Source organism: Chaetodon trifascialis, chromosome 18 (assembly GCF_039877785.1).
Source record: "Chaetodon trifascialis isolate fChaTrf1 chromosome 18, fChaTrf1.hap1, whole genome shotgun sequence".
Lineage (NCBI taxonomy): Eukaryota > Metazoa > Chordata > Actinopteri > Chaetodontiformes > Chaetodontidae > Chaetodon > Chaetodon trifascialis.
The window spans coordinates 12,988,959-12,999,914 of NC_092073.1; the positions used below are offsets into that span (position 1 = coordinate 12,988,959).

General features: G+C 44.1%; 1 protein-coding gene across 2 annotated transcripts; it reads left to right on the forward strand.

Annotated features, from left to right (window-relative positions):
• Positions 1 to 720: 720 nt before the first annotated feature.
• pcyt1ba (phosphate cytidylyltransferase 1B, choline a) lies at positions 721 to 10,937 on the forward strand. Of its 2 annotated transcripts, none has more exons than XM_070985638.1 (8): positions 721 to 1,032; positions 5,323 to 5,422; positions 6,588 to 6,704; positions 6,863 to 7,014; positions 7,409 to 7,487; positions 7,582 to 7,724; positions 8,784 to 8,972; positions 9,114 to 10,937. In XM_070985638.1, exons 1-8 carry the CDS (start codon positions 952 to 954, stop codon positions 9,336 to 9,338), a joined length of 1,086 nt encoding a protein of 361 aa, XP_070841739.1. In that variant the 5' UTR covers positions 721 to 951; the 3' UTR covers positions 9,339 to 10,937. The 2 variants fall into 2 exon arrangements, with proteins under 2 accessions (XP_070841739.1, XP_070841740.1); XM_070985639.1 differs by lacking the exon at positions 721 to 1,032 and adding an exon at positions 2,676 to 2,871.
• The last annotated feature ends 19 nt before the right edge of the window (positions 10,938 to 10,956 follow it).

Here is a 10,956-nt window from a genome sequence, read left to right on the forward strand (position 1 = left end):
TTTTGTCTTCTAAACACAACAACTGTACCAGCTTTCCTCTCCCTGAAATATGCAAAATATTCTATTCATTTATTTCACAAAAAGTGAAAAGGATTTCTTTGTTTTTCCACTGACATAATATTCCTATGGACAGGTATCATCTGAGGTTCAAATGAGTGAGTTCATGCTGTTTGCATTTGACAGAGAATAACATTAACAACCTTCAACTCAGACCTGGATCCTCAAACCACGGGGTGATACTGGTCTCCCTCCTTTTTAAAAGTCAGTGTCTATGCCTGTGTATCCCAATGAAGCTGGTTTCCACGGTGACCAGGCGGGACTTTGTTGGGCACAATGGGCCCCTGTCCCAGATTGGGGCCACAGAGACACTACACTACAACAATGAAAACACAAAGCGTGGCTTGTCCTCCTTCTCCAGGGTCTATGTAGGCTTTTATACCATAACTCACTGTGATAACTCAAATGTTAGCCTGTTCCAGACCTACAGTATAGTGGGTCAATGGCCACATTATCACACTGGTCACTTCAGTAGCCTTTGTGTATGTTGTCAGCAGGCTAATAACATATTTGTGTGCAATATGAACTGTTTGGTGCTGGTTGATGCTCTTAATTTTAGTTATAACAGTGTTTTTTTATCATTTTGCGTTTTTCAAGAGACACATTTTGTTCACTATTGAAATTAGGCTGTAAGTCGTAGATTGCATGCCTAGGGTCCCCCACAGTGGTACAATATGGTCTACTGTAAGGTCTGCTAAATGGACCGTGGCCGACAGTTGTCGCAGCTCATCAGCGGTGAGCAGCTGATCTGTCCTCCGGACAGACGGACCGTCGTCGCTCTTGCCCGCTGTGCTGGAGTACGGACAAAGTCCCGCCTTTGACTAGACAGCAAATGGACAGAAAGACAAGTGGTAAACACGTCTTACTTTCCAGAGCTGTTTGGATTTGGACGCCATGGTCAAACAGCGACGCATCAGAGCGCATTCCTGTTGCGCAGCTGTTGCGCCTCTTTGTTGCAGAGGGGGACCACTGAGGGTGAGTACACATCCCCGCTCAGCGCATTTAAAATCTGGTTTTGGTTTCTCTTAAGTCTTCAGGGTTATATTAGTTTAGTCTGCGTGTTCTAAAGACCCGACAGCGGAAAGTTTGCCACGTGGAAAACAGAAAAAAGCGGAGTATTTTCTCTACAGCTCACACCCAGGTTTGATTTCTGTGCTAAACAGCAAATACACTTTCGCTCGGTGATTAACGAGCAGATCAGACTACTCACAAATGGGTGTGATTGAGAAAATGACAGCTGATTATTTTCAGTTGGACGCAACAAGAAACACGTGCCAAATTCCCAACCAGGCATTTCGCAAGGCGCTCAATATTTTTTTTATCAAAAGGTGTTAACATCTTCCATAAAAAAAACTAAACACACGTTACGCTGGAGTTTTTAATTAGGTTTTAGCTATAAACCAATGCAGTGACACTTTGTACCATCTCACTGATGGTGCTATGGGCCACTCCTCCAATCCTCACTGCTCATACTGCTGTAGCTTCTCTCTGATTGGTCCTTTTTCTCGGAGCTCTCTCCTCTTTTCCGTCGCCATGGTGAGAGCTGCCAGCTCTGCCAGCGAAGATCGTTTATTGAAATGGTGAGTCACTCAGCTCACAAAAGTCGGACAGGATAATGCTATACAGATACATCACTTGTGGCTCATTTCTGCACTGTTAATATGAAAGTGATACTTTCATTACTATCATTAACACACAAATGACTGATGGCTGATGATATTTTACAGGAAAATTACCTGTATTAGCACCAAGCTGTTCTGCTATAGATGGCACCTTCCCTTGTTTTTCTAACAGCCATTCATGTTGCTTGACATCTCTGAGTGTAAGGTTACACATGCGCAAATCCACTTTCAGTGGCAAAGTAAATTTGCGTTTTCGCAACACATGGAGTTCAGCCATAGACTGTGTAAACATGGACATATTCTGCATGTGAAGCTCAGTGACTGCCATCTTGACAGTGGCTGACTCCACCAAACTCGTGGCTAATCCAAAAATGGCCAAAGAGGTGGAGCATGCGTGGAGCTGAAGCCTGGTTGCTGAAACCTACTGGCCATGTCCATGATTGTGCATACCTTTAAGCCTTAATACAATTTAAACAAGTGAGTTATAAAAAAAAAAAAAAAGTTTAGCTAGTTAGCTCTAGAGAGCAAAGCAGTTTTTGTACCAGGCTGTAAACATGTTTATTACTGCTGTAAAATTGGGCATTTTAATATGGGGGTCTATGGGGATTGACTCACTTTTAAAAGCAGCCTCAAGTGGCCATTTGAGGAACTGCATTTTTCAGCTCTGGAGGTTCCAGCTTGAGTTCAACTTTGATGAACATTGATACAAATTTCACTATGGCAAGCAATGGCCATTCGCCTGCATTCACCAGTGTGACACTGATGCCAGATGTGCCAGATTTGTGACAAAATATATAACCAAATATAACACCTCTATAGGATGAATCGTGCTAAGATTTCAATAGAATGGCAAAATGAAAAAGAAAATAAACAAATGCAAAGGTCAAATTAAGCTGAATATACTTGCAAAAACACAATTCATCCCTTCTGTGGTACCACGAAATCGCTGCAGAGTGAGACCTCCTCGCTGCCTCCTCCTCTCTGCAGCAGGGGATCAGAGAGGATGAGGAGGAGGAGAGGCAGAGCAGAGAGTGGGCGGGGGGAACAGAGGAAGGAGAAAGAGTCTGAGTGGTGAGGAGAGAGGCATCGTCTCACTGATGCTGAGTCACATAACAGAGGATGCAAAGCCACATCCCATGAGTCTTCGGGAATCATGGAGGAGCTTGAACACACCTGCCCCCATCCCCGGACGGTAGGGCGTTTAGAGCATGTGTGTGTGTGTTTTCTTGTGTGTTTCGTGTCTTGATGTGTGTGTCGGGGGAGAGAGAGGAAGACAAAGGGTCCTGCTTTCTCCCCTGTTACGAAACAGACCCCCTATAGCATGAGGCTGTGGGTGAAAGGCTCAGAATGCTGAGTGTACATGTCTGGATGAAGGAGGGGGCTCGCACGGTGGACCACAAAGCATGAATGTCCTGCTGAGGAGACACTGCGGCAGTCAGGACAGAGAGCCTCCTGTCTCTCCATCCCTTTGGTGTAATTCCTCATCCTTCATGTCTGACTCCTCCAAACGGTCCCTCTTTGCCTCCTTGTCTCTCTCCGTGCCCTCTCCCGGCCCCCTGTTTCTCTTTTTTCGGCTTTAATCCCTCTCATGCCAGATGTTCTTTGCCTGTGCCAGAGAGAGATTTACTGACCGCTCGTCCTGCCCCCGGTCAGTTTAAGCTTCACCATCTGCTCTGTGCTGAGTGTTTGTAAGCCACCCAAGGAATCATGGGTGACGAGGATGCTCCCTCAACCTCAACTCAGCTCTGGTGGCTGGCGCTGAATTTTGACACCTCCCTAATGGAAACAGACAGGACAGTTGTGTTCAAAGCCAATTTCAAAAGCAGGGGAATCAGCATGTGCAGGTAAATGGGAGGTACCAGAAAAGGAACAGCACATCTATGGCACTGTTAAAAAGGAAATGCTTTCTATTCTTCTTGTAGCTGTTGCATGCACGACAATTAAAATCCCACTTGTCCTCAGTAAATAGCCTTTTTCCAGAGCTGTACATTGCTGCCCACGTCTCCACTTTTGCAGGAATTCATATGATGAAGTGAAAGTGAAATGGCAATACATCAACTGCAGCTGACCACAGAGCACGGTGTGATATAAGCATCTTTATACTTTGTGTGTTTTTAGTACAAGTGTGACCTCACAGCTCTTCTGATGTGCATAATTCAGCGATCTAATAGATTGGGCTTCTAGACTAGTGCATAAAGCTTCATTGTGTAAAGATATAACATACAGCATGTAAAGCTTCAGTGATTGGCGGTTTTATAATGCCAAATTCTTTGGGTTCCTCAGTCCCTCGTGTTTTGTTGATACCCTCTGTCCTTATGACATTATTAAAAGTCAATGTATGTATCTTCATTTTCTTTGCCAGAAAGTCATCCACAGTGACAAATGCGCAATATGTTATCCCTCATATGGATGTTACTTGTGTGTTAGAACAATCACAGATATAGAACAGGTCAGAATCCGTTGGGTTTAACCCTGTTTTGCAGCTGGAGTCTGGCTTCCTGCAGTGTCATTGGTTCAATTCTCACTAAACAAGGAAAAGTCCTGTAGCATCAAGGTAATAAAACATTGTAAAGTAGGTTTTTTTGAGCTGCTAAAGATGCCCTGTGGTCTCCAGGGTTCCCAAACACAACATGAGGGTTCAAGGAGCAGCACAGCATCTCCCAGATGATTATGCTTGCTTATCATAGCTCTCGTTTAACTATGCATCATGAATGTTAGTACTTCATGACTCCTCACCTGTTCATCAAATATCTCAAAGCCTGCGCAAATAAAACCAAAACTCTCTGCATTGCTAGATACCTGTAAAGTAGAAAACGTTTAAAGCACAGATGAAGTAAAATCTCTTTTGCTAGCTTAATTTTCTTACACAAACACACTGGTTCACCCTCACTCAGGCCATTCTTTGGTCCTGTCTGTGAAATGTGTTGTCGCGCCGCACTCTGGTTTTGCTGCCGTTCCTACAGGATGCGTTGACGTCAGTTGCCGCTCTCGTCCACGGAGACCGAATCTGTTTCCATTTTTTTCACCCTCCTCTCACACTCCCACGGCTTTCTGCTCTGCGCTGACTCTGATCCTCTTTTACTGGTGTGAATAATGAGATTCAGTGAAAAATATTCCCTGCAGTCAACAGATGGCACACAATGACAAATTTTCAGGCCTGCTCACACTGCAGCACTTTAACCTTGATGCAGCTTTGACAAGTGCTAACAAGTATTATCCTTAATCCATCCTTTTTTGCTCTGTCTGCCTTCCTATCCACGTCCCGTTGTCATTTATTCTGTCTGTACAGCTGATCAGTTGCTTTGACCTTGTTTTCTACTACATGCTAACACACATAAGTCTGCTCACACACACGCGCAGAGTGATCAATAATGCTGAGTGCAGCTCTGCCTGTCTCTCAATCCAATGCCCCAGAATAGGCTGTGGTCAGTAACTTAATGGAGGTTACTGTAACAGCCCAGAGTATGGAAAGGGAGACGTATTGTGTACCACTAAAGGGATGGGTGGCCATGCTTCCAGGTGTGGGTGTTTTCGATGTTGTAACAACCTAACACGAGTATCCTTCATTCATTCATCATCCGAAATAAGACATCTGTGCTGTATTGTGTCTCTAACCCAGTCTTTCTCCTCCTCTCTGTGTCAGACTTTGACAGAGCCAGCCATCTTTGCCAGGGAGACCAGTTGTGATTGTCGTGCCCCTCATGAGAAACTCACCATCGCTCAGGCCCGCAGAGGCACCCCAGGTACAGCCCCCCTACCCCCCCACCCCCCCACCTGGTTTCCATTTCATGCAGCTTCACCGTCTCCCAGCTGTCGTGTTTGTCCTCATCGTATTCCTCAATCCTTCCTTTCTTTCACTACATTTGAAACTTACACTGTTGTTATTACTGTACTACTACTACTGCTAGTACGGCCTCTCTAGTACTACCTCTGAAGCTACTTCTACTAGCACAATTACTACTGCTATTGCCACTGCTACTATTGTTGCAATCGCTGCAGTGTCACTACTCCTGCAACTACCTCTAGTAGTACAACAGTACTACAGATGTAGACTGCTGATGCTAATGATACTGCTATTTTTATTGCAGCTGCTACTGCGTCTCCTACTACCTCTGAAGCTACTTATATTACCACTATTACTACAGCTTTTACTACAACTATTGCTAACCCTACAGTATCACCACTACCACTACTGATACTCATACTACTGAAGCTAATGCAGGTGCAACTACAGTGGCTACTACTGCTACTACTACTGTTCCTCCTATTACTATCATCACAACTACTACTGCTGATACTCTTACTACTGATGCTAATGCTACTACTAATACTTTGACTCTTTCTACTGGATCTACTACTATGACAGTACTATATTGCCACTGCTTCTCCCAGTACTTTCTTTATTATGACAGTATTATTAGCAGTGATACTAAGTCCGAATGGTAGAATTACCTTTTTAGGAACGTATTTGTTATGTAACTTCACACAATGTACACCACTAATGTACCATGTATGGATTGTTACATGTCGGTCAATCGTGCACAGCGCACTAAGGCTGGATTACCAATGGGTCAAAGAAGGCAGCTGCCTGATTTGTGCTAATTGACCTGAAATTACTTTGGTAATAGTCACCACCAAAGCACAATAAATGGCACAATAAGGACGTAAAGGTAGAAGAATAAGTGGAATAAAACAGATGATATCTCTAGTTTTGCTGCATCAATTTTGATACTTCTTTTTTAAACTGTCCATCGTGAGTCTGACAGTTTTTTGGAAGCGCAATGCTTCAACTCTTTTAAGACTGTGTTGTAAAATAAGTACAATTACTGCATGTTGCTTTCAGCCACAGTTATGACTCTATGAGAGCACTGCACTCGTTCTGTTAAATGTGTCGCTGTGTGTTTTCAGTGGACCGGCCGGTCAGAGTCTACGCAGATGGCATCTTTGACCTGTTCCACTCTGGACATGCTCGTGCTCTCATGCAGGCCAAGAACCTCTTCCCTAACACCTACCTCATAGTAGGAGGTAGGACTGACCCACTGAGGCAACACACACACATGCATGCACACACCCTGAAATTCCACTGCTCCAAATAATCTGTACAGATTTGTTCGACAGTGATTTATGTGCTGCTGTGTTTGGTTTATGCTTCATGGGGTTTCCCTCCCGCGTGCTTGGAACAGTGTGCAGTGATGAGCTGACCCATAAGTACAAAGGTTTCACAGTCATGACGGAGATCGAACGTTATGAGGCCCTGAGACACTGCCGCTACGTCGACGAGATTTTAAGAGACGCCCCCTGGACCCTCACGCCTGAGTTCCTAGAGAAACACAAGGTGTGTGTGTGTGGGGGGGGTGGCTATCTAACAGTCCTCACTGTAGGACACTCCAGAGTAAATGACTAAGTCCTACGTCTAGTGCTGATGACCTTGAAATATCTCAGCTGTCTGTGAGAATTATTCCTGAAAACCAAAGTGATAAATTAAAAAAGCTGATTTCATGGTCATCCACAGATTATCTGCACTAAATGTAAACTACCCCATTAAAGGATGTTCGATCAGTAAAAAAAAAAACTGCAATGACTTTGTAAAATTCCATTTATTATCTGAATAATTTGATTTTTAATTTAAACAAATGTTCTGTTTTATTTCATTTTCAATTTGACCTCATGTCTGTCTGCCAGCGCAGTGTTTTCTGCCACTCAATATGTGTCCTTTGATTGTTCCCCAGATCGATTTTGTGGCTCACGATGACATCCCATACTCCTCAGCAGGAAGTGAGGACGTTTATAAACACATCAAGGAGGCAGGTGAGCGTGTGATGCCAGGAAGAAAAACTCAAAATATAAGCTTGGGCAGTTGTCAAATTCTGCATGTTTTTGTGTGTGTGTGTGTGTGTGCCAGGGATGTTCGTGCCTACACAACGGACAGAGGGCATCTCAACATCTGACTTAATCACCAGAATTGTCAGAGACTACGACGTCTATGCCCGACGCAACCTCCAGCGTGGCTACACGGCCAAAGAGCTTAACGTCAGCTACATCAACGTAAGAGCACGATCAATTCTGCAACTGTTTCCAAAGAAGCTGAGACAGGGTCATGTTTACCACTCAGTGGGTGACGAGTGGGGACAGCAGGCAGGTTTAGCCGTGCTGCTGGAACACGTGCAGAATGTGTTTTCTCATGGTTTTGCTGAAATAAGCAAAGCTTTCCCTGAGAAGACATAGTCTGCTTGGCACCATATGTTGCTCTAAAACCTGTAGATGTGATTCAGCATCAATGGTGCCTTCACAAATGTGCAGGTCAGCCATGCCATGTGCTCTGATGCACCCCCGTACCATCATGGCTGCTGGCTTTTGAACTGTCCCTTGTGTGCAGAGATTTCTTCAGAATCTCTGTATCTTTAAAGACATTTTCTACCGCAGACAATGAAATTGCAATTTTATGTTGAGAAACATTATTCTTAAATTGTTGCGCTGTTTTCCAGCAGTCTGGCTCAGAGCGGTGACTCAGCCCCTCTGGGAGGCTCTTTTTAGACCCACTCATGTTACTCACCTGCTGCCAGTTAACCTAATTAACTGTGAGCTGTTCCACCAGCTGTTTTCTTTTAGCATTTCACCATTTTTCTAGTCTTTTGTTGCCACAGTGCTAATTCTAAAATTCTAAATGAGGATATGATTTTCAAAAAAAAACAAAAAAAACAATGACATTTCTCAGTTTCAACATTTGATATGTTGTCTTTGGGCTATTTTCAATTAGATATGAGGTTTCAATTCTGTTTCTATATAAGTTTTACGCAGCATCAAAACTTTTTTGTACATGTCACCCCAAAGGTGCAAAGCTCAATGCTGCAGTCAGGTGACGCTTCAGTTAAAGGACACCAGCATTATCACAGCATGGTTTTAGAAAATAAATCGAGCTTAATATTGGAATATTTCTCTGTACTTTAACTTCTGTTGTCTTTGAATGATTACGCAACCTTTTGTGAGAAGAAACCACCTGTGTGGAAACTCTGTTTTGGATCGATACTTCCCATTTACTTGGGTACAATTAATCATGAACTACACTGTATCTGGAGCTGGAACTTTTTCTTTGCCCCCCCTCAGGAGAAGAAGTACCGGCTGCAGAACCAAGTGGACCGAATGAAGGAGAAGGTTCGCACGGTCGAGGAGAAGAGCAAACATTTTGTTTACCGTGTGGAGGAGAAGAGTCACGACCTCATTCAGAAGTGGGAAGAGAAGTCCAGAGAGTTTATCGGCAACTTCTTAGAACTTTTTGGGCCTGATGGGACTTGGGTGAGTAACTCTTTCTTAGGGGAAAAGCCTGTCATCGTAATTATCTGTGGATTGTAGGAGTTAGATTCGATCAGTGTGTTCCTAATAATACCGGTAAGTAATGTCTGATCATTTTAGTAAGAAGAGTCTCTCTCTTTACAGAAACAGGTGTTTCAGGAGCGCAGTGGACGAATGCTGTCCTACGCTCTGTCCCCCCGGGAGTCGCCCTGCAACAGCCCTCCCCGCGAACTGTCCCCCCTGCGCTCTCCCTCACCCCCGTCTCCCCCCGCCCGCTGGCACAATGCACGGCCCTCGCCCCCCACCTCCCCCAAAGGGGCATCTGCCTCTATAAGCAGCATGAGTGAAGGCGATGAAGATGAGAAGTAGATGGACTGTTGAACACACATGCGCGCGCACGCACACACACTTCACGCACAGTACACTGCCTGAGAACTGCTCACTCACACACACACACACACACACACACATACTCCCACAAACACTGGCTGGATACAGCTCTCCTCAAGGATGCTGCCAATACCCAAGGCAGACGGTGATCATGGGAAATGAAGTTCTGCAAGAAGCCATCGCTGTCTCTGTTGTCTGGCCGACCGAGCGGACAAAAGAAAGACAAAGGAGGAAGGATTAATGTACACGGTGTCATAGAGGACTGCAGCATCTTTCAGAGGACCAGCTTTGGATCGTCCAGCGCTGATAGAGACTGTCCAACAGCCTGCTCATAATATCACCTCACTGTTTTTGTCCTGGTCTGTTTAGTTTAGCATTTTTCTTCAAGATTCCTGTAACTGCTGAGACAACTCGCCGCGAACTGAATCGACAGGAACTGGATTCATTTCACCACCGTGTCATTTTGTGCTTGTTGAACTGAGAGTTAGGAATTAATGAAAAGACACTGCACACGTTAGAATAGCAGAGGCGAAGAGCTGGACAACCTCTGGGCACCTCGAACACGGAGTCTGTGCTAGTTTGCACCATTTTAGCATGAATGATTGGTAAAGAATAGTGACACACAATCCTTGATTCACTTGCTCACACGCTGCAGTTACGACCACTTAACCACAAAAACAGATTAAAACTAATCCCGAAAAAAGAAAAGAATGGAAAAGTAGCCTGGGAGAACAGCAGCCAGTATGTTCCTCAAATTGTGATTGGTGCTGGAGGAGCTCCACTGAAAGACAACTGAATATACAAAACAAAGGTTTTCATCACCTCACATGAATTTAAACAATATAATTGCAGTTTTAAAGGGAAAAAGAGTCTTGAAATGAAAAGTTCTGTCATCAAACAAGCCCCTTAATCCCAAAAACTGTGATGAAACAGAAAAAAACAGCCTTCATTTATGAGCTTCTTGAATGTAACCTGAGTCTTTGAGACCACACCTACACTCCAGATTAAATGTAATCCCTCTAATTTCTAGCCACATGCCATCACACAAACCAGTCGCTCAGTAGACCACACAGACATCACGTCTCACAGTACCTGAATAGAAGAAGCCTTAGTGGGTTTTCAGCATTAAGAAGCCATGTGTTTTTCCACAGCTTGCCACGTTTTACTTATCAAAGTTCAGCAGACATTCTCGCTCTTTGGAAAATGATGTCAGCTGTCGATGAAACCCGGCAAACTCAGAGATAAAAGCCTTTCTCTGGGACTCTCATGAAACTTGAAATATCCGATAATTGAAGCCCTCCAGGTGAACTCAAACAAAAGCCGGAACGTCACCCCAGTGTTTCATTTGCTGTTGCTGAAAATGTATGTAATAACGTCCTCTGCTCGCTCATGTCAGGCCGCAGCAGACCTCTCTTCCACCCCAACGATACAATAAATACCCAATGCAATGTAGAGACCTTGATGTCCTGTACGCACTACATGTTAAGCTGCACTATCTGTACAAACTTTGGGAATGTGTGTCTTTTTTTGATTTTTTAATAGCTTGGTATGTAAATAAATCAAAACTCTATAACTGAATGTGAACTGAAGAGCACCT